Source organism: Procambarus clarkii, chromosome 5 (genome assembly GCF_040958095.1).
Source record: "Procambarus clarkii isolate CNS0578487 chromosome 5, FALCON_Pclarkii_2.0, whole genome shotgun sequence".
Classification (NCBI taxonomy): domain Eukaryota; kingdom Metazoa; phylum Arthropoda; class Malacostraca; order Decapoda; family Cambaridae; genus Procambarus; species Procambarus clarkii.
Window position 1 is genome coordinate 23,790,431 of NC_091154.1, and position 25,000 is coordinate 23,815,430.

Here is a 25,000-nt window from a genome sequence, read left to right on the forward strand (position 1 = left end):
AGGGAAGGTGGGAGTATGATGGAAGGGAAGGTGGGAGTATGATGGAAGGGAAGGTGGGAGTATGATGGAAGGGAAGGTGGGAGTATGATGGAAGGGAAGGTGGGAGTATGATGGAAGGGAAGGTGGGAGTATGATGGAAGGGAAGGTGGAGTATGATGGAAGGGAAGGTGGAGTATGATGGAAGGGAAGGTGGAGTATGATGGAAGGGAAGGTGGGAGTATGATGGATGGGAAGGTGGGAGTATGATGGAAGGGAAGGTGGGAGTATGATGGAAGGGAAGGTGGGAGTATGATGGAAGGGAAGGTGGGAGTATGATGGAAGGGAAGGTGGGAGTATGATGGAAGGGAAGGTGGGAGTATGATGGAAGGGAAGGTGGAGTGTGATGGAAGGGAAGGTAGAGTGTGATGGAAGGGAAGGTGGGAGTATGATGGAAGGGAAGGTGGAGTATGATGGAAGGGAAGGTGGAGTATGATGGAAGGGAAGGTGGAGTATGATGGAAGGGAAGGTGGGAGTATGATGGAAGGGAAGGTGGGAGTATGATGGAAGGGAAGGTGGGAGTATGATGGAAGGGAAGGTGGGAGTATGATGGAAGGGAAGGTTGAGTATGATGGAAGGGAAGGTGGAGTATGATGGAAGGGAAGGTGGGAGTATGATGGAAGGGAAGGTGGGAGTATGATGGAAGGGAAGGTGGGAGTATGATGGAAGGGAAGGTGGGAGTATGATGGAAGGGAAGGTGGGAGTATGATGGAAGGGAAGGTGGGAGTATGATGGAAGGGAAGGTGGAGTATGATGGAAGGGAAGGTGGAGTATGATGGAAGGGAAGGTGGGAGTATGATGGAAGGGAAGGTGGAGTATGATGGAAAGAAAGGTGGAGTTTGATAGAAGGGAAGGTGGGAGTATGATGAGAGGGAAGGTGGAGTATGATGGAAAGGAAAGTGGGAGCATGGATGGAAGGGAAGGGGAAAAAATGGAAAGTTGATAAAGAAGACATGAGAAAATGCGAAGGAAATTGAGGAATATGGAAAAGGAAAACGTCTGGAGAATTAAGAATATGAAATAGGGAAAATAAAGAATGGAAAGTAAGTGAACTAAGAAGAATTGCTAAGTAATAGGTCGTCTAATAATGTAGAATGAGGAAGAGATAGGTATAGGAAAGATATAGGAAAGATATAGGACAGATATAGGACAGATATAGGGTAATTTGTCTGTTTCTTCAAAGGTATTTTACATCATTGTTACCATTTTGTTTGTAAAATAGGTATTATGAATTGGCATTATAAATAGTATTTATTGAAAAGATATTTGAAATAGGTAAATGAAATCGATGTTTTAAATTAGTACCTTCAGTAGACTTTTCTTTTAAATTGGCACTAAAAATTGTAAGTGTAAAAATTATTTAAATTTCATACTATTAATAATGGTTTTACATTCTAATTTATGCAACTTAAAAAAGGTATTTTATTTCCGTACAAATTAAACAAGATTTGTACAATTTTGACAGAAATCAACAAATGTTTTAAGGAAACATATTGAGCCCAGATTCCAATCAATTGTTTGGGAGTTAGTTTAGAGAGATTAATTAGTTGTTTGTTAGTTAGTTTAGACAGAATAATTAAAATCTCAGTTTCACTAACACACACGTGTTGTAAATTGCTGAAAACAATAATGTCATTGATCATTCCAATGAATGAAAAAGCACTTACATTATTGTTAAATAAAATTTTGATCCGGATTGTCACATTTGCTTTCATTCTTTTTCAAGTTTATTTGAAGAAGTAAAGATATTTGACAGAGACGGTTAATATTATAAAACCTGTCCTGATAGCGTATATATATATATATATATATATATATATATATATATATATATATATATATATATATATATATATATATATATATATATATATATATATATATATATATATATGCACAACTCTCCTAAACACGAGAGTGAAGTATACAACTTTAGAAACACTTTCCCACCAGGAGACTCGAACCCTAGCCAGCACAGAAGCCTTCCAGCAACTGGCATAACAGGTACGCCTTAACCCACTCCACCACCTGCTCAGACCCCTAAAAGAGATGGTAATTTCGGAGTATTTAACACTCCAAAGACCACCATCTCCCAAGAGCACTAGAGCAAGTGAGGGGTCATTTTTATGTTTTTTTCATCAAGTCCCTGTTATTTTTGGAGTGTTAAACACTCCGAAATTACCATCTCTTTTAAGGGTCTGAGCAGGTGGTGGAGTGGGTTAAGGCGTACCTGTTATGCCAGTTGCTGGAAGGCTTCTGTGCTGGCTAGGGTTCGAGTCTCCTGGTGGGAAAGGGTTTCTAAAGTTGTATACTTCACTCTCGTGTTTAGGAGAGTTGTGCCTTAAGCATAGACACAGTGTTCTCCCATATTAACAGGGACTTGATGAAAAAACGTAAAAATGACCCCTCACTTGCTCTAGTGCTCTTGGGAGGTTGTGGTCTTTGGAGTGTTAAATACTCCGAAATTACCATCTCTTTTAGGGGTCTGAGCAGGTGGTGGAGTGGGTTAAGGCGTACCTGTTATGCCAGTTGCTGGAAGGCTTCTGTGCTGGCTAGGGTTCGAGTCTCCTGGTGGGAAAGTGTTTCTAAAGTTGTATACTTCACTCTCGTGTTTAGGAGAGTTGTGCCTTAAGCATAGACACAGTGTTCTCCCATATTAACAGGGACTTGATGAAAAAACGCAAAAATGACCCCTCACTTGCTCTAGTGCTCTTGGGAGATGGTGGTCTTTGGAGTGTTAAATACTCCGAAATTACCATCTCTTTTAGGGGTCTGAGCAGGTGGTGGAGTGGGTTAAGGCGTACCTGTTATGCCAGTTGCTGGAAGGCTTCTGTGCTGGCTAGGGTTCGAGTCTCCTGGTGGGAAAGTGTTTCTAAAGTTGTATATATATATATATGTCGTACCTAATAGCCAGAACGCACTTCTCAGCCTACTATTCAAGGCCCGATTTGCCTAATAAGCCAAGTTTTCATGAATTAATGTTTTTTCGTCTACCTAACCTACCTAACCTAACCTAACCTAGCTTTTTTTGGCTACCTAACCTAACCTTACCATTAAATATAGGTTAGGTTAGGTTAGGTAGGGTTGGTTAGGTTCGGTCATATATCTACGTTAATTTTAACTCCAATAAAAAAAAATTGACCTCATACATAGAGAAAAGGGTTGCTTTATCATTTCATAAGAAAAAAATTATAGTAAATATATTAATTCAGGAAAACTTGGCTTATTAGGCAAATCGGGCCTTGAATAGTAGGCTGAGAAGTGAGTTCTGGCTACTAGGTACGACATATATATATATATATATATATATATATATATATATATATATATATATATATATATATATATATATATATATATATATATATATATATATATATATACATATATATATATGTCGTACCTAATAGCCAGAACGCACTTCTCAGCCTACTATGCAAGGCCCGATTTGCCTAATAAGCCAAGTTTTCATGAATTAATGTTTTTTAGACTACCTAACCTACCTAACCTAACCTAACCTACCTTTTTCGGCAACCTAACCCAACCTAACCTATGAAGATAGGTTAGGTTAGGTTAGGTAGGGTTGGTTAGGTTCGGTCATTTATCTACGTTAATTTTAACTACAATAAAAAAAAAATTGAACTCATACATAATGAAATGGGTAGCTTTATCATTTCATAAGAAAAAAATTAGAAAAAATATATTAATTCAGGAAAACTTGGCTTATTAGGCAAATCGGGCCTTGAATAGTAGGCCAAAAAGTGAGTTCTGGCTACTAGGTACGACATATATATATATATATATATATATATATATATATATATACATATATATATATATATATATATATATATATATATATATATATATATATATATATATATATATATATATATATATATATATATATATATATACGCTATCAGGACAGGTTTTATAATATTAACCGTCTCTGTCAAATATCTTTACTTCTTCAAATAAACTTGAAAAAGAATGAAAGCAAATGTGACAATCCGGATCAAAATTTTATTTAACAATAATGTAAGTGCTTTTTCCTTCATTGGAATGTTCAATGACATTATTGTTTATATATATATATATATATATATATATATATATATATATATATATATATATATATATATATATATATATATATATATATATGTATATATATATATATATATATATATATATATATATATATATATATATATATGCGTATGGAAATGTCAAGACACACAAGCCTGGAAACCCATTTCGGCCAATCATCAGCCAGATACCCACACCCACGTACAGACTGGCGAAACGACTCAACGGCTTGCTGACTCCTTATGTCCCTTGCGCCTTCAGCCTGAAGTCTCCAAAGGAATTTGTTGACTTGCTGCGGGGAACACGGGCCACAGGGATAAGAGCCTCGTTGGACGTAGAATCTCTGTTTACCAACGTACCTGTGGATGAAACAATCGGGATGATAGCCGACAGAGTGTACCGTGATCCGGCCTGTACTCCTCTTGACATACCAGAAAACAGTCTAAGGAAACTACTCCAAGCTTGTACTAAAGAGGCACCCTTCTTGAGCCCGTATGGACACATGTATAAGCAAGTAGATGGGGTCGCCATGGGTTCTCCCCTAGGTGTCCTGTTTGCAAACTTCTACATGGGTACCATCGAGCAAAAAGTCTTAGTCGACATGAACTTGAAACCGGCCATATACTGCAGGTATGTTGACGACATTTTTACACAGGTACCTGATGTCAGACATCTGCAGGAGCTGAAGGAGGCATTTGAGCAGAATTCTGTGTTGCGTTTCACTTACGAGATGGAGAAGGATGGGAAGCTGCCCTTTCTAGATGTAACAGTCATGGAAAGGAGCGGGGTTTTCCACACTGCAGTCTACACTAAGGAAACAAACATAGGAATGTGCCTGAATGCCAACAGTGACTGCCCGGACAGGTACAAGAGGAGTGTTGTTAACGCATACGTCGACCGTGCTCTCAGCCACAGCTCAGAATGGAAGCAAGTCGACGAAGAACCTGTAGGGTAAGGCAGGTCCTAGTCAACAATGGCTTCTCCAATGGTTTCGTTGAAGACATCATAAGAAGGAAAGTGAAACGCCATGCAACCTCTGAAGAGACAACTAACACAACACCTATACCCCCTATTAGACTATTTTACAGGAACTTCTTTTCCACAGCCCATAAAATGGAGGAAAGGGTCCTGAAAGATATTGTCAGTAGAAACGTTATCCCTGCAGACAAAAATCAGAAGACACAACTGACAATTTACTATAAAACCAAAAAAACGGCCAGCCTACTCATGAGAAACTCTCCAGACACAAAGCAGAACGTTTTAAAAGAGACCAACATCGTCTATGCCTTCAAATGCCCTCTTGGGGATTGTAAGCCTCAAAAAACTCAGTATATAGGCAAGACAACAACGTCTCTTTCCAGGCGTTTAACGATGCATAAGCAACAGGGCTCCATTAAGGAACATATAGCCTCTTCCCACAACCAAACCATCACCAGAGAAATCTTAGCAAACAACCCGGAAATCATCGATAGATACAGCGATAGCAGGCGGCTCGACGTCTGCGAGGCACTACACATCAAGAAGTCAACACCAGCAATCAACAGCCAATTAATGCACAACTATATTCTACCCACTTCAAGACTCCGCTCCAATATAGAAGCATCAAGAAATATGTGCCAATAAAAATAGGCCTTCTGCAGTTACCTACTTTTAATACCTGTTTGTATTTCATTGTTTCGTGTTCTGTCTTGTGTTAAAAGTTTATTTTCACCTCATGCAAAACTATTGTAACATGTCACTTCACCCAAATGTAGGTATAAAAACTCGAAAGATGTTTAAGCTCTATTCAGTTAAAGTTGTGTGTGTTTGTGTAAACTAAAGTCTTTGAAAATGTAATAAGTTTTACGAAACGCGCTCAAGTGTCGCGTCAGACTAGAAATAAAAATGAATTTTGGAGAACTGATTTTTGAATTACCTCCAACAGTGAAAAGAAATGTACGAAAGATTGAGAAAATTCGTGTTAGAATTATTAATCTTACTTTTTCGGTCATATTTAATAATATATAATATATATATATATATATATATATATATATATATATATATATATATATATATATATATATGTATATATATATATATATATATATATATATATATATATATATGCGAACAAGCCTGAATGGTCCCCAGGACAATATGCAACTGAAAACTCACACCCCAGAAGTGACTCGAACCCATACTCCCAGAAGCAACGCAACTGGTATGTACAAGACGCCTTAATCCACTTGACCATCATGACCGGACATAATGAGGTGATAGCCGAGGCTATTTGAACCACCCCACCGCCGGCACTCGGATAGTAATCTTGGGCATAGCATTTTACCAAATCACCTCATTCTTTGGGACACACGTGAGGAACACAAATGCGAACAAGCCTGAATGGTCCCCAGGACAATATGCAACTGAAAACTCACACCCCAGAAGTGACTCGAACCCATACTCCCAGAAGCAACGCAACTGGTATGTACAAGACGCCTTAATCCACTTGACCATCACGACCGGACATAATGAGGTGATAGCCGAGCTATTTGAACCACCCCACCACCGGCACTCGGATAGTAATCTTGGGCATAGCATTTTACCAAATCACCTCATTCTTTGGGGCACACGTGAGGAACACAAATGCGAACAAGCCTGAATGGTCCCCAGGACAATATGCAACTGAAAACTCACACCCCAGAAGTGACTCGAACCCATACTCCCAGAAGCAACGCAACTGGTATGTACAAGACGCCTTAATACACTTGACCATCAATGAGTATGACCATGAGTATGGGTTCGAGTCACTTCGGGGGTGTGAGTTTTCAGTTGCATATTGTCCTGGGGACCATTCAGGCTTGTTCGCATTTGTGTTCCTCACGTGTGCCCCAAAGAATGAGGTGATTTGGTAAAATGCTATGCCCAAGATTACTATCCGAGTGCCGGCGGTGGGGTGGTTCAAATAGCCTCGGCTATCACCTCATTATGTCCGGTCGTGATGGTCAAGTGGATTAAGGCGTCTTGTACATACCAGTTGCGTTGCTTCTGGGAGTATGGGTTCGAGTCACTTCTGGGGTGTGAGTTTTCAGTTGCATATTGTCCTGGGGACCATTCAGGCTTGTTCGCATTTGTGTTCCTCACGTGTGCCCCAAAGAATGAGGTGATTTGGTAAAATGCTATGCCCAAGATTACTATCCGAGTGCCGGCGGTGGGGTGGTTCAAATAGCCTCGGCTATCACCTCATTATGTCCAGTCGTGATGGTCAAGTGGATTAAGGCGTCTTGTACATACCAGTTGCGTTGCTTCTGGGAGTATGGGTTCGAGTCACTTCTGGGGTGTGAGTTTTCAGTTGCATATTGTCCTGGGGACCATTCAGGCTTGTTCGCATTTGTGTTCCTCACGTGTGCCCCAAAGAATGAGGTGATTTGGTAAAATGCTATGCCCAAGATTACTATCCGAGTGCCGGCGGTAGGGTGGTTCAAATAGCCTCGGCTATCACCTCATTATGTCCGGTCGTGATGGTCAAGTGGATTAAGGCGTCTTGTACATACCAGTTGCGTTGCTTCTGGGAGTATGGGTTCGAGTCACTTCTGGGGTGTGAGTTTTCAGTTATATATATATATATATATATATATATATATATATATATATATATATATATATATATATATATATATATATATATATATATATACATATATATATATATATATATATATATATATATATATATATATATATATATATATATATATATATATATATTGTTGAATATGACTAAATGGGTAAGATTAATTATTCTAACACAAATCAATATTTCTTACGTTCTTCTTAAAGAAGGTCTGTCTGTCGAGGGTAATTGATAAATTAACTCTCCAAAATTCATTCTTTATTTCTGGTCTGACGCCTGAACGCATTTCCTAATGGTTGTTACATTTTCAAAGACTAGTTTACACATAAAATACATCATACTTATATTCGTTTTGGGTGAGGTGATATGGCACAAAAAGTTCGGGTGAGGTGACAGAGCATATGCCAGAACTCGAAACAATAGGTATGAATTGGGTATGAAAATATAAGAATGGAAGTAACTGCAGAAGGTCTATTGGCTTTTACTTCCTCTTGCTGCTTCTATGTTGGTTCGAGGTCTTTAAGTGGGTAGAATATAGGTGTACATTAATGGACTGTTGATTGCTGGTGTTGACTTTTTGATGTGTAGTGCTATGCTGATGTCGAGTCTCCTGCTATCGCTGTATTTATCGATGATTTCTGTGCTGCTTGTTAAGATTTCTCTGGTGATGGTCTGGTTGTGAGAAGAGATTATATGTTCCTTGATGGAGCCCTGTTGTTTGCGCATAGTTAATTGCCTGGAAAGAGACGTTGTTGTCTTGTCTATATACTGAGTTCTTTGGGCCTTACAGACCCCAAGTGGGCATGTGAAGGCATAGACGACGTTGGTTTCCTTCAAGGCGTTCTGTTTGTTGTGTGGGGAATTTTTCATGAGTAGGTTGGCCGTTTTTTTTGTTTTTGTAGTTAATTTTCAATTTTATTTTCTGATTTTTGTCTGTAGAGATAACGTTCCTACCAATAATGTCTTTCAGGACCCTTTCCTCCGTTTTATGAGCCGTCGAAAAGAAGTTCGTGTAAAGCAGTCTAGTAGGAGGTACAAGTGTTGTGTTAGTTGACTTTTCAGAGGTTGCATGGCGTTTCACCTTTCCTTTTATGATGTCTTCAACGAAACCGTTAGAGAACCCATTGTTGGCTATGACCTGCCTTACCCTACAGAGTTCTTCATTGACTTGCTTCCATTCTGAGCTGTGACTGAGAGCACGGTCGACATAAGCGTTGACAACACTCCTCTTGTACCTGTCTGGGCAGTCACTATTGCCATTGAGGCGCATTCCTATGTTTGTTTCCTTTGTGTAGACTGCAGCGTGGAAGCCTTCGTTCCTTTTCCGTGACTGTTACATCTAGAAAGGGCTGCTTCCAATAATTTTCCATCTCGTAAGTGAAACTCAATACAGAATTCTGCTCAAATGCCTCCTTCAGCTGCTGCAGACATCTGACATCAGGTACCTGCATTAAAATGTCGTCAACATACCTGCAGTATATGGCGGGTTTCAAGTCCATGTCAACTAAGACCCTCTGCTCGATAGTGCCCATGTAGAAGTTCGCAAACAGGACACCTAGGGGAGAGCCCATGGCGACTCCATCTACTTGCTTATACATGTGCCCATCTGGACTCAAGAAGGGTGCCTCTTTAGTGCTGGCTTGGAGTAGTCTCCTTAGTATGCTTTCTGGCATGTCAAGAGGAATACAAGCTGGATCACTATACACTCTCCACTATCATCCTAATCATTTCATCCATTGGTATGTTGATAATCAGTAACTCTACATCCAACGAGGCTCTTATCCCTGTGGCCCGTGCTCCCCGCAGTAAGTCAACAATTTCCTTTGGAAACTTCAGGCTGAAAGCACAAGGTACATAAGGAGTCAGCAAGCAGTTGAATCACTTAGCCAGTCTGTATGTGGATGTGGGTATCTGGCTGATGATTGGCCGAAGTGGGTTTCCAGGCTTGTGGGTCTTGACATTCCCATACGCGTATCCAGGTTTGTATTCCCCAATAATCTTTGGCAGGTGGAGTCTGGATTTCTTGGCGTTCACAGTTTCGATCAATCTGTTTACCTTCGTTTTCAATTCGGCTGTAGTGTCCTTCGTTACCCTTTGGAATTTACTTTGGTCGGAGAGTATGAGGTTCATTTTCGTCAGATATTCGTCTTTTTTAAGAATGACATATATTGGCGACTTGTCACCTCTCCTAACGACTCCTTATTCTCACGAAGGCTCTTAGCTGCCGCTTTGAGCTCGGGGGATAGTATGGTGCTTCTGTAGTTACCTCGAATCTTTCCGCATTCTGCATTAAGTACTGCTTGCAAGGTGTCTTTGGTGGTGACCTTCTTTTGCGTCTCAAGGTCGAATATGTCGTCCAACAGGATCTCCAACTCCACTTTCCGGACCATCTCACTCGGTCTGGACATAACGTGACAGTTTATACCCAGATTTAAGAGAGTGACTTGGTGCTCAGTGAGGTTGATTCCTGCAAGGTTTAAGAAGCCATCTTTTGCAACGTTGTCTCAAAATTTCAAAGTAATCGGTATAGAGCTTAAAGTCAATAGAGCTTAAGGTCATTAGACCTTAAGGTCAATAGAGCTTAAGTCAATAGAGCTTAAGGTCAATAGAGCTTAAGGTCATGAGTGCTTAAGGTCATGAGAGCTTAAGGTTAATAGAGCTTAAGGTCATTAGAGCTTAAGGTCAATAGAGCTTAAGGTCATTATTGTAAGTCTGAATTGTGATTTCAGAGGTTTTAATATATAAACCTTTTTACTTTATCTTTTTTTGTCTTCTATGTTATATTTTATTACAAAATTTGGTTGGATTTACTATATTTATTTATTTATTTTTATCTTATTCTGGAAAACTTTCTATTCCGCGGACATTGTTCTTCATTTGTTTGTTAATTAATGCCGACATCTTAGTCCGTCTTGACTCTTATTAAACCATCACAAGGAAGTGTGAGAGAGGGAATATGAGGCAAGACTGAGTCAGTATGAGGCATGAGTCAGTATGAGGCAAGAGTGAGTCAGTATGAGACAAAAGAGAGAGTAGTATGAGACAAGAGAGAGAGTCAGTATGAGACAAGAGAGAGTGTCAGTATGAGACAAAAGAGAGAGTCGGTATGAGACAAGAGAGAGAGTCAGTATGAGACAAGAGAGAGAGTCAGTATGAGACAAGAGAGAGAGTCAGTATGAGACAAGAGAGAGAGTCAGTATGAGACAAGAGAGAGAGTCAGTATGAGACAAAAGAGAGAGTAGTATGAGACAAGAGGTAAGGGAAGGTGAGGGACCCATGACAGCCAACACGGGACACTGTCATGTCACGTGACAGTGTTCACTACCCCGAGGGACGCGACCTTCTCACTCATACTGAAGTGTGAGGACAATTTCTACAACTTCCTGATGTGACTACCACCTTCCCGGTTGTTAGTTAACTGTCACTCTATTTCTAACATTATTTGTGTCTGACCTACGCTTGAAACAATCAAGTGACCCAGTGTCTGTTATGCTACAAGGTAATTAGTTCCATAACTCAACAACGCGGTTTCCATGCAAATACTTACCCAGGTCTTTCCTGAATATGACCTCATCCAAATCAACAACCCTGTTATCAAACCAATATTTGCCCAGGTCTTTCCTAAATTCAAACGCCATCCAAATCACCAGCCAGTATTTACCCAGGTCATTCCTAAATTCAAACTCATCCAAATCAACAGCCAGTATTTACCCATGTCTTTCGCGTAAATCAAACTCATTCAAACTCCTCCTGTCGCTGAGACAGATGTTTAACACACATATTACATATATTTCCACGTCTCCCTCCCTATAGAAGCACCACATCCAGCCGTCTCCCGAGGACGGGGTGGTCATCAGCGGGAACAGTTTGGCACTGCGAGGCGTCACCAGACACCAAGCTGGACCTTACGTGTGCTCCGCCTCCAACGTGGAGGGCGACAGTCAGTCTCCACCCCTCAACCTCTCCGTCAACTGTGAGTATTGTGTGAGTTTGTGGAGTGTTTTGGTGCGTTACTCATCCTGTGAGTGAGTATGTCGTCATAGAGGCATAGGTACGCCTCCTGTGAGTGAGTATGCCGCCATAGAGGCATAGGTACGCATCCTGTGAGTGAGTATGCCGCCATAGAGGCATGGGTACGCATCCTGTGAGTGAGAATGTCGCCATAGAGGCATGGGTACTCATCCTGTGAGTGAGTATGTCACCATAGAGGCATGGGTACTCATCCTGTGAGTGAGTATTTCGCCATAGAGGCATGGGTACGCATCCTGTGAGTCTGTGAGTGGGTATGCCGCCATAGAGGATTGGGTACTCATCCTGTGAGTGGGTATGCCGCCATAGAGGCATGGGTACTCATCCTGTGAGTGAGTATGCCGCCATAGAGGCATGGGTACTCATCCTGTGAGTGAGTATGCCGCCATAAAGGCATGGGTACTCATCCGGTGAGTGAGAATGCCACCATAGAGGCATGGGTACTCATCCTATGAGTGAGTATGCCGCCATAAAGGCATGGGTACTCATCCTATGAGTGAGTATGTCGCCATAGAGGCATGGGTACTCATCCTGTGAGTGAGTATGTCACCATAGAGGCATGGGTACTCATCCTGTGAGTATTTCGCCATAGAGGCCTGGGTACGCATCCTAAATTTTTTTAAATTTTGCCCCGAGGGGCGAGTTTATTGGGCAGCGCCACTCATCTTGTGAGTGAACATACCGCCATAGCAGAATGTACAACACTCCCCAATAGGAAGAAAACCCGCTGGGTTGTTCATCCTGTCACTTGTACCCAGACACAGCTGGGACTTGCTTAACTGCCTCAAGTGAACAGCTCCTCAAACAAGAAGATTAACATTTATCAACCCTTAAAAGCTTACGTTATCTTGCGGGTGCAAAATGGGGAAATCTTTTAAGAACAGTATCAATATTTGACAAATAGTGTTTTCCTAACTCAAACAATGTGGGGTTTATTATTCTACAGTTATTCCTAATGTCTCTCAGGTGTTCACATTCACGTAGATAGTGGTCAAGGCGGTGTCCATCACTCTCACCACAGATTCTGTAACTTCGTTGATCAACTGTTGTTTCCATTCCAAATCTCCATGGATATTTGTATCCAAGACGGATTCTCGCTATTACAGATTCTCTCACTCGTCGTCCTCCTCTTCGGCCATACTGATTGGGATTGCCAGCTGCAACCATGTTGTACCATCGTACAGATTCACTGGTTTGTGCTTCTATCCTCCTTTCCTCAGTTACCTTGTCACGGTGATGTTGCCTGATAATACCTCTAATTTGTAGTTGAGTCTTGGGTATGAAGTATTCAATATGGTCTCCTTCAGCGCCTTCAGCAGCCAGCACATCTGCTCGTTCATTCCCACATATTCCAACATGGGAGGGGATCCACAGAAACTTGATGACTCTTCCCTGATTGGTAAGTACTCTCACAGCTCTCTTGATTTCAGCGACTATTGCAAGATTTTCTGCCTGATTTTTACTTAGGCTTTGCAGTGCTGCTTTTGAATCGGTGCAAATCACTGCACCATTAGTGTTCCGTTCAAGAAACCTTAACGCCATAACAATGGCAGTTAGCTCTGCTTGCGTTGAAGAGGCATAGTTCTCAATACGTGCTTTTTCTTCATTTCTGCGTTGGAAGGTATTATCCTTGATTACCGTGTATGCTGCACCAGCCCTGCCATTGATAGGATTAGATGACCCGTCAGTGTAGATTTGATCTAGTTCATCTCCGGCTTCTTTATAAATGTCCTCGAGATACTTGTGCCTCATTTCTTGTGGTATCATGTTGGATTTTTTCATTGCCATTTCAATGATGATGATCTTGCATGAGTCATCCTCCCAGGGAGGTAACCTCTCTACAGGCAGGAGCTCACGGGCTTGCTCAAGCAGGTGAAGCTCTTCAAGGTAGCAGACTGATCTGTGATGCCATTTTTTGCTTCTCCTGTTTCCCCCTGAAAGTAGCACAGAGCTCAGTTTTTTCTTGGCAATATCATTGTAATGGGGATCTCTGGCTATCCTAATTGCAAGCTTAGCATTCAGCTCCTGAATTCTGTTTTTAATACTGGGAAGGGACAACTCCTCTCGTAGATTAGACGTTTTGGCAGTTCTTGGGACTCCAAAACGTCTAATCTACGAGAGGAGTTGTCCCTTCCCAGTATTAAAAACAGAATTCAGGAGCTGAATGCTAAGCTTGCAATTAGGATAGCCAGAGATCCCCATTACAATGATATTGCCAAGAAAAAACTGAGCTCTGTGCTACTTTCAGGGGGAAACAGGAGAAGCAAAAAATGGCATCACAGAGCAGTCTGCTACGCATCCTGTGAGTGAGTTTGTCGCCAGAGAGGCATGGGGTACGCATCCTGTGAGTCTGTGAGTGTCAACACCAGCAATCAACAGCCAATTAATGCACAACTATATTCTACCAACTTCAAGACTCCGCTCCAATATAGAAGCATCAAGAAATATGGACCAATAGGCTTTCTACAATTACTTCCATTCAATACCCATAGTTTCGTGTTCTGTCTTGTGTTTGAATTTAATACCCATTCAATACCCATTGTTGAAAGTTTGTTTTCACCTCATCCACCTCACCCAAATGTAGATATAAAATCGAAGATGTGTAAGCTCTATTCAGTTTCAGTTGTGTTTGTAAACTAAAGTCTTTGAAAATGTAATAAGTTTTACGAAACGCGCTCAAGTGTCGCGTCAGACTAGAAATAAAAATGAATTTTGGAGAATTGATCTTTGAATTACCATTAACAGTGAAAAGAAATGTAAGAAAGATCGAGAAAATTCGTGTTAGAATTATTAATCTTACTTTTTCGGTCATATTTAATAATATATATATATATATATATATATATATATATATATATATATATATATATATATATATATATATATATATATATATATATATATATATATGAATATATATATAAATATATATATATATATATATATATATATGTATATATATATATTCATATATATATATATATTCATATATATATATATATATATATATATATATATATATATATATATATATATATATATATATATATGTTGTACCTAGTAGCCGAAACACAGTTCTTGGCCTACTATGCAAGGCCCGATTTGCCCAATAAACCAAGTTTTCCTGAATTTTAATATTTTTATCTTGTTTTTCTTATGAAATGGTAAAGCTATTCATTTCATTATGTATGAGCTGCGACGACACACAGAGAAAGATACAAGTCAGCCAAGTACAGGCAATTAGATCATCGGTACAACTTCGTTCCAATAGGGTCTGAGACCGTAGGCCCATAGGGAGAGAGTGCAAGAAGGTTTCTTAACGATCTTGGTTCCAAGCTCATTGACACTACAAGAGATCATAGAGCGGCAAGTTTTCTCTTTCAGCGCCTCAGTGTCGCGATCCAGAGGGGGAATGCTCGCTGCGTCCTCGGTTCCTGCCCGGCGTCGGAGGAGTTCGAGGAGCTCTACAGCCTCTAGGAAGCGAACTTTTTCTTGTGTCCTCTCAATGTTTATTTTTTTGTATAAAATCAGAAATGTAACTGTATAACCTTGCATAATAAAGTGTACACCATAAAAAAGGGGGGTGGTAGGAGAAGCGAACACTCTTACGTATTCAGAGTTAAATGGAAAGTTTTTCTCTGAATGCTCTGTGTTCCCTTCTCTGAGGCTGTGGGTCCCTATAATTGCACCAGAAGTGGTACCCCCTTCTCTCTCTCTCTCTCTCTCTCTCTCTCTCTCTCTCTCTCTCTCTCTCTCTCTCTCTCTCTCTCTCTCTCTCTCTCTCTCTCTCTCTCTCTCTCTCTCTCTATGTATATATATATATATATATATATATATATATATATATATATATATATATATATATATATATATATATATATATATATATATTGGTGTATACTGGCAGCAGGTTTTCTTTCAAATATGTTTCATTGAATATGACCGCATATTCTGTATTTATTATTTTTTGGTTTAGGGCTTCTATCCCTCTAACTATTTTCTTAGCATCAGGGCTTAATTGGAATAGGAGTTCTCCAAAACTCATTTTCGTACTTTTAAGGTGAAGAAAAGAAGTGATTTACTATAGAGTGTATTACACTTATTTGTATAATTTGCACGACGTTTCGAACCTCCATGGTTCATTCTCAAGTGAACAGATCTTACAATACTAGTTGATTTTATACCCGCATTAGGTCAGGTGATAATACAATGAAGGTGAAAAACATGGGGGGGTACATAAGGGATAAACATAGGGGCTGCAGAAGGCTTATTGGCCCATACGAGGCATCTCCTATCTAAACACAAAGATTAATCCAGTGTAATTGGCCTGTTATGTTGGACATTGTCTTCTGTGTTGGCATCGATATGTTCTTGTCTTGTCCTTACTCTCATGGTGGGTAGAGTAAATAGTTCCGTGATTTGGGTGTTCATGGTAGGTCGCTCTATTCTTATGTGAATTGCCTCAAGAATTTGTAATCTTCTTGAATCTTGGGTTTTGTCTATTATGCAAGTATTCTTGTTCAACATTTCTCTTGTTAGAGTAATGTCATGGGCTTGTCTCATGTGATTCCTAGGGGCACCAGATTGAAGATGGCATGTCAAACGCCTCGTCAGCTTGGTCGACGTCATACCTATGTACTTACATTGAAGGTTACATCCTTCGTGGGGGCAAGTGTACATGTATACAACGCTTGACTGCTGTAGAGGGTTCTCCGTCGGCTTCGGGCTGTTTTTGATAAGGAGTTCGGAAGTCTTCTTGGTTTTGTAGAATATTATTTAAGTAAGTTTAGTCTACAAGTAAGTTTAGTCTACAATCATCAGCAGATTTCCTAGAATTGATCAAATCTACCCAGCCCGATGGAATCATCGCTTCCCTGGACGTTGAATCCCTTTTTACCAACGTCCCAGTCGACACAACCATAGGAATGATACTGGACAGAGTATACAGAGACGAGAGCACCCCCAAATTAGACATACCTGAGCCACACTTGAAAAGTCTTCTCGAAGCATGTACAAAGGAAGCCCCTTTCATCAGTCCACAAGGAGACATGTATTTACAAATAGACGGAGTAGCAATGGGCTCCCCCTTAGGAGTTTTATTTGCTAATTTTTATATGGGAACCATCGAAGATAGGGTCTTCAATAGCAGACAAAAACCAACTGTATACTGCCGTTATGTAGATGACATATTCGTAATAGTAAAAGACTCAGATGAACTAATTGACCTAAAAAGACACCTAGAGAGAGAGTCAGTACTCCGATTTACACATGAAAATAGTGAAAATAACAGTCTGCCATTCTTGGATGTACTAATAACAAAAACAGGAACCTCTTTAAGCACCAACGTATATACCAAGCCCACCAACATAGGATTATGCCTGAACGGTAGAAGTGAGTGCCCCCAAAGATACAAAGCCAGTGTTCTCAATGCTTATATTCGTCGAGCGCTTACCCACTGCTCTGAATGGAGCAACGTGAGTAGAGAGTTTGAAAGAGTAACTCAGGTATTGGTGAACAACGGATATAGCAACGCGGAAATAAACGCTGCTATAAGAAGACACTTGGACCGTTGGTATAATTCAGAACCTAGAACAGAAACCACAACACCCCCAATAAAATTATATTACAAATCAACCATGCACAGTGAACATATAAAAGAGGAAAGAATAATGAAAGAAATAATCCGTAAAGGAGTAAAAAGCACTACTCCTAACCAAAACATAAACCTGATAATATTCTACAAAACCAAGAAGACTTCCGAACTCCTTTTCAAAAACAGCCCGAAGCCGACGGAGAACCCTCTACAGCAGTCAAGCGTTGTATACATGTACACTTGCCCCCACGAAGGATGTAACCTTCAATGTAAGTACATAGGTATGACGTCGACCAAGCTGACGAGGCGTTTGACATGCCATCTTCAATCTGGTGCCCCTAGGAATCACATGAGACAAGCCCATGACATTACTCTAACAAGAGAAATGTTGAACAAGAATACTTGCATAATAGACAAAACCCAAGATTCAAGAAGATTACAAATTCTTGAGGCAATTCACATAAGAATAGAGCGACCTACCATGAACACCCAAATCACGGAACTATTTACTCTACCCACCATGAGAGTAAGGACAAGACAAGAACATATCGATGCCAACACAGAAGACAATGTCCAACATAACAGGCCAATTACACTGGATTAATCTTTGTGTTTAGATAGGAGATGCCTCGTATGGGCCAATAAGCCTTCTGCAGCCCCTATGTTTATCCCTTATGTATCCCCCCATGTTTTTCACCTTCATTGTATTATCACCTGACCTAATGCGGGTATAAAATCAACTAGTATTGTAAGATCTGTTCACTTGAGAATGAACCATGGAGGTTCGAAACGTCGTGCAAATTATACAAATAAGTGTAATACACTCTATAGTAAATCACTTCTTTTCTTCACCTTAAAAGTACGAAAATGAGTTTTGGAGAACTCCTATTCCAATTAAGCCCTGATGCTATGAAAATAGTTAGAGGGATAGAAGCCCTAAACCAAAAAATAATAAATACAGAATATGCGGTCATATTCAATGAAACATATATATATATATATATATATATATATATATATATATATATATATATATATATATATATATATATATATATATATATATATATATATATATATATATATGTCGTACCTAATAGCCAGAACGCACTTCTCGGCCTACTATGCAAGGCCTGATTTGCCTAATAAGCCAAGTTTTCCTGAATTAATATATTTTCTCTAACTTTTTTCTTATGAAATGATAAAGCTACCCATTACATTACAAATGAGGTCAATTTTTTTTTATTGGAGTTAAAATTAACGTAGATATATGACCGAACCTAACCAACCCTACCTAACCTAACCTAACCTATCTCTATAGGTTAGGTTAGGTTTGGTAGCCGAAAAAGTTAGGTTAGGTAAGGTTAGGTAGGTTAGGTAGTCGAAAAACAATTAATTCATGAAAACTTGGCTTATTAAGCAAATCGGGCCTTGCATAGTAGGCTGAAAAGTGCGTTCTGGCTACTAGGTACGACATATATATATATATATATATATATATATATATATATATATATATATATATATATATATATATATATATATATATATATATATATATTTATATATATATATATATATATATATATATATATATATATATATATATATATATATATATATATATATATATATATATATATTTATATATATATATATATATATATATATATATATATATATATATATATATATATATATATATATATATATATTTGTTGTTGAATATGACCGAAAGGGTGAAGATTAATAATTCTAACACGAATCTTCTCAATATTTCTTACATTCTTCTTCACTGTCGAGGGTAATTGATAGAGTAACTCTCCAAAATTCATTCTTTATTCCTGGTCTGACCCCTGAACGCGTTTCGTAATGCTTATTACATTTTCAAAGACTTAGTTTACACATAAAATTCATTCATACTTATACTCGTTTTGTGTGAAGTGATATGGCACAAAAGTTTTGGGTGAGGTGAAAAACCTATGACAGAACACGAAACAATGGGTATGAGAACATAAGAATGGAAGTAACTACAGAAGGCCTATTGGCCCATACTTCCTCTTGTTGCTTCCATTTTGGGTCGCAGTCTTGATGTAGGGTAGAATATAGTTGTTCATTAATTGGCTGTTGAGTGCTGGTGTTTACTTTTTGATGCTTCGCTGATGTTGAGTCTCCTGCTGTCGCTGTATTTATCGATTTTTTTTCAATTCTGCAGGGATATTCCTGCGCGGGCCCTAAGCCTCTGGCTGGCCCACTGTACGGGCCCTAAGCCTCTGGCTGGCCCACTGGGCGGGCCCTAAGCCTCTGGCTGGCCCACTGCGCGGGCCCTAAGCCTCTGGCTGGCCCACTGCGTGGGCCCTAAGCCTCTGGCTGGCCCACTGCGCGGGCCCTAAGCCTCTGGCTGGCCCACTAAGTGTTGCTTGTTTCTGTTTTACTTGGGCGGAGTATGAGTATTTATGACTCGTATGGTCGCTTCAGTAAGATTTTGTCCCACGTGTTTAACAACTTATTCTGCTCTGTTGAATTTAAGTTGAAATCTTAATGGGTATGTAACTGTGCACTGTGTTAGATAATGTTCCAGTGGTCTGCTGTGACTGTAACTGTGCTCTGTGTTAGATAATGTTCCAGTGGTCTGTTGTGGCTGTAACTGTGCACTGTGTTAGATAATGTTCCAGTGGTCTGCTGTGACTGTAACTGTGCTCTGTGTTAGATAATGTTCCAGTGGTCTGTTGTGGCTGTAACTGTGCACTGTGTTAGATAATGTTCCAGCGGTCTGTTGTGGCTGTAACTGTGTACTGTGTTAGATAATGTTCCAGCGGTCTGTTGTGGCTGTAACTGTGCACTGTGTTAGATAATGTTCCAGCGGTCTGTTGTGGCTGTAACTGTGCACTGTGTTAGATAATGTTCCAGTGGTCTGTTGTGGCTGTAACTGTGCACTGTGTTAGATAATGTTCCAGTGGTCTGCTGTGACTGTAACTGTGCACTGTGTTAGATAATGTTCCAGTGGTCTGCTGTGACTGTAACTGTGCTCTGTGTTAGATAATGTTCCAGTGGTCTGTTGTGGCTGTAACTGTGCACTGTGTTAGATAATGTTCCAGTGGTCTGCTGTGACTGTAACTGTGCTCTGTGTTAGATAATGTTCCAGTGGTCTGTTGTGGCTGTAACTGTGCACTGTGTTAGATAATGTTCCAGCGGTCTGTTGTGGCTGTAACTGTGTACTGTGTTAGATAATGTTCCAGCGGTCTGTTGTGGCTGTAACTGTGCACTGTGTTAGATAATGTTCCAGCGGTCTGTTGTGGCTGTAACTGTGCACTGTGTTAGATAATGTTCCAGTGGTCTGTTGTGGCTGTAACTGTGCACTGTGTTAGATAATGTTCCAGCGGTCTGTTGTGGCTGTAACTGTGCACTGTGTTAGATAATGTTCCAGCGGTCTGTTGTGGCTGTAACTGTGCACTGTGTTAGATAATGTTCCAGTGGTCTGTTGTGGCTGTAACTGTGCACTGTGTTAGATAATGTTCCAGCGGTCTGTTGTGGCTGTAACTGTGCACTGTGTTAGATAATGTTCCAGTGGTCTGTTGTGGCTGTAACTGTGCACTGTGTTAGATAATGTTCCAGCGGTCTGTTGTGGCTGTAACTGTGCACTGTGTTAGATAATGTTCCAGTGGTCTGTTGTGGCTGTAACTGTGCACTGTGTTAGATAATGTTCCAGCGGTCTGTTGTGGCTGTAACTGTGCACTGTGTTAGATAATGTTCCAGCGGTCTGTTGTGGCTGTAACTGTGCACTGTGTTAGATAATGTTCCAGCGGTCTGTTGTGGCTGTAACTGTGCACTGTGTTAGATAATGTTCCAGTGGTCTGTTGTGGCTGTAACTGTGCACTGTGTTAGATAATGTTCCAGTGGTCTGTTGTGGCTGTAACTGTGCACTGTGTTAGATAATGTTCCAGTGGTCTGCTGTGACTGTAACTGTGCACTGTGTTAGATAATGTTCCAGTGGTCTGTTGTGGCTGTAACTGTGCACTGTGTTAGATAATGTTCCAGTGGTCTGTTGTGGCTGTAACTGTGCACTGTGTTAGATAATGTTCCAGTGGTCTGCTGTGACTGTAACTGTGCACTGTGTTAGATAATGTTCCAGCGGTCTGTTGTGGCTGTAACTGTGCACTGTGTTAGATAATGTTCCAGTGGTCTGCTGTGACTGTAACTGTGCACTGTGTTAGATAATGTTCCAGCGGTCTGTTGTGGCTGTAACTGTGCACTGTGTTAGATAATGTTCCAGTGGTCTGCTGTGACTGTAACTGTGCACTGTGTTAGATAATGTTCCAGTGGTCTGTTGTGGCTGTAACTGTGCACTGTGTTAGATAATGTTCCAGCGGTCTGTTGTGGCTGTAACTGTGCACTGTGTTAGATAATGTTCCAGCGGTCTGTTGTGGCTGTAACTGTGCACTGTGTTAGATAATGTTCCAGTGGTCTGTTGTGGCTGTAACTGTGCACTGTGTTAGATAATGTTCCAGCGGTCTGTTGTGGCTGTAACTGTGCACTGTGTTAGATAATGTTCCAGTGGTCTGTTGTGGCTGTAACTGTGCACTGTGTTAGATAATGTTCCAGCGGTCTGTTGTGGCTGTAACTGTGCACTGTGTTAGATAATGTTCCAGTGGTCTGTTGTGGCTGTAACTGTGCACTGTGTTAGATAATGTTCCAGCGGTCTGTTGTGGCTGTAACTGTGCACTGTGTTAGATAATGTTCCAGTGGTCTGTTGTGGCTGTAACTGTGCACTGTGTTAGATAATGTTCCAGCGGTCTGTTGTGGCTGTAACTGTGCACTGTGTTAGATAATGTTCCAGCGGTCTGTTGTGGCTGTAACTGTGCACTGTGTTAGATAATGTTCCAGCGGTCTGTTGTGGCTGTAACTGTGCACTGTGTTAGATAATGTTCCAGTGGTCTGTTGTGGCTGTAACTGTGCACTGTGTTAGATAATGTTCCAGCGGTCTGTTGTGGCTGTAACTGTGCACTGTGTTAGATAATGTTCCAGTGGTCTGTTGTGGCTGTAACTGTGCACTGTGTTAGATAATGTTCCAGTGGTCTGTTGTGGCTGTAACTGTGCACTGTGTTAGATAATGTTCCAGCGGTCTGTTGTGGCTGTAACTGTGCACTGTGTTAGATAATGTTCCAGTGGTCTGTTGTGGCTGTAACTGTGCACTGTGTTAGATAATGTTCCAGCGGTCTGTTGTGGCTGTAACTGTGCACTGTGTTAGATAATGTTCCAGCGGTCTGTTGTGGCTGTAACTGTGCACTGTGTTAGATAATGTTCCAGTGGTCTGTTGTGGCTGTAACTGTGCACTGTGTTAGATAATGTTCCAGTGGTCTGTTGTGGCTGTAACTGTGCACTGTGTTAGATAATGTTCCAGCGGTCTGTTGTGGCTGTAACTGTGCACTGTGTTAGATAATGTTCCAGTGGTCTGTTGTGGCTGTAACTGTGCACTGTGTTAGATAATGTTCCAGTGGTCTGTTGTGGCTGTAACTGTGCACTGTGTTAGATAATGTTCCAGTGGTCTGTTGTGGCTGTAACTGTGCACTGTGTTAGATAATGTTCCAGTGGTCTGTTGTGGCTGTAACTGTGCACTGTGTTAGATAATGTTCCAGTGGTCTGTCGGGCATTTCTCCACAGTGCTTATTTATCGATGATTTCTGTGTTGCTTGTTAAGATTTCTCTGGTGATGGTCTGGTTGTGAGAAGAGATTATATGCTCCTTGATGGAGCCCTGTTGTTTGCGCACAGTTAATCGCCTAGAAAGAGACGTTGTTGTCTTGTCTATATACTGAGTTCTTTGGGGCTGACAGTCCCCAAGTGGGCATGTGAAGGCATAGACGACGTTGGTCTCCTTCAAGGCGTTCTGTTTGGTGTCTGGGGAGATTTTCATGAGTAAACTGGCCGTTTTTTGTTTTTGTAGTTAATTGTCAATTGTATTTTGTTATTTTTGTCTGTATGAATAACTTTCCTATCAATAATGCCTTTCAGGATCCTTTCTTCCGTTTTATGAGCTGTGGAAAAGAAGTTCGTGTAAAACAGTCCAATAGGAGGTACAAGTGTTGTGTTACTTGACTCGTCAGAGGTTGCATGCCGTTTCACCTTTCCTTTTATGATGTCTTCAACATAACTGTTAGAGAAGCCGTTGTTGATTAGGGCAATGTCCTTGTCAAGGATTTGGGATGGGACGGGGGAAAGGAATGATGCTTAACCACTTGGACGGTCGGGGATTGAACGTCGATCTGCATGAAGCGAGACCGTCGCTCTACCGTCCAGCTAAGTAAGGAATGAATATACAAGGTGCAATATTATATTAAATACATTGTGAAAGAGGTAAAGTTGTGTGGGAGGTAAGGTGGAGTAGTCACACATAGGGGAAAAAATAGGGGAATAATGGGGATGGATGCCAATTAAACACTAGGGAAGGCAGTGAGAATAGCGAACTAGGGTAGAGATGTCGTTATCCGCTGCTGTATGGTGAGGTCTGGGATCTGAACACGGGCAAGGTGAGGTCTGGGTCTGAGCGCAGGCGAGGTGAGGTCTGGGTCTGAGCGCAGGCAAGGTGAAGTCTGGGTCTGAGCACGGGCAAGGTGAAGTCTGGGTCTGAGCGCAGGCGAGGTGAGGTCTGGGTCTGAGCGCAGGCAAGATGTGGTCTGGGTCTGAGCGCAGGCAAGATATGGTCTGGGTCTCAGCGTAGGCAAGGTATCCGCTGCTGTGTGGTGTGGTCTGGGTCTCAGCATAGGCAAGGTATCCACTGCTGTGTGGTGTGGTCTGGGTCTCAGCGTAGGCAAGGTATCCACTGCTGTGTGGTGTGGTCTGGGTCTCAGCGTAAGCAAGGTATCCGCTGCTGTGTGGTGTGGTCTGGGTCTCAGCGTAGGCAAGGTATCCACTGCTGTGTGGTGTGGTCTGGGTCTCAGCGTAGGCAAGGTATCCGCTGCTGTGTGGTGTGGTCTGGGTCTCAGCGTAGGCAAGGTATCAACTGCTGTGTGGTGTGGTCTGGGTCTCAGCGCAGGCAAGGTATCCGCTGCTGTGTGGTGTGGTCTGGGTCTCAGCGTAAGCAAGGTATCCGCTGCTGTGTGGTGTGGTCTGGGTCTCAGCGTAAGCAAGGTATCCGCTGCTGTGTGGTGTGGTCTGGGTCTCAGCGTAGGCAAGGTATCAAAGTCATAACTGTGTATATTTAGAGCGGGTAATTTTCTTTTTACGAGTACAGCTTCCAGTTTTTGCAGTCTTGTGTAGACAGTGATGGATGACAGGACTGTTGTGTTATCTACCAGCGTGTTGCTAGTGAGTGTTATGTTATGTGCACGTTGTGTATGGTGTCTAGGGGCAGCCGCTGGTAGATGGCAGGTCAGTCTACTCGACAGCTTTGTGGTGGTCATTCCAATATAAGTAGACCGAAGGTGGCATCATTCAATGGGACAAGTAAACTTTTTTAATTACTATTATTTCCAACCACAGACATGGCCACACATTTACAATGCTAACCAGCATATATACATTTTCTTCTGTCCTCCATGGACAGGTGAGAGACTTGTTAAACATATAGTTCAGGGATTTATTGAACAATTAACCACTGAAGGTGATTGTAGTGCTTTTAAAATGCTAATCTAACCTACA

General features: G+C 41.0%; 1 protein-coding gene across 1 annotated transcript in view; it reads left to right on the forward strand.

Moving 5' to 3' along the window:
- The window catches only part of LOC123747480 (nephrin), a gene marked incomplete in the record, with an annotated part of 541,340 nt that overhangs the window by 400,244 nt on the left and 116,096 nt on the right, over positions 1 to 25,000 (forward strand). The window contains 1 exon segment of the mRNA XM_069339956.1: positions 11,555 to 11,714. Within this exon segment, the coding sequence (XP_069196057.1) occupies positions 11,555 to 11,714 (160 nt within the window).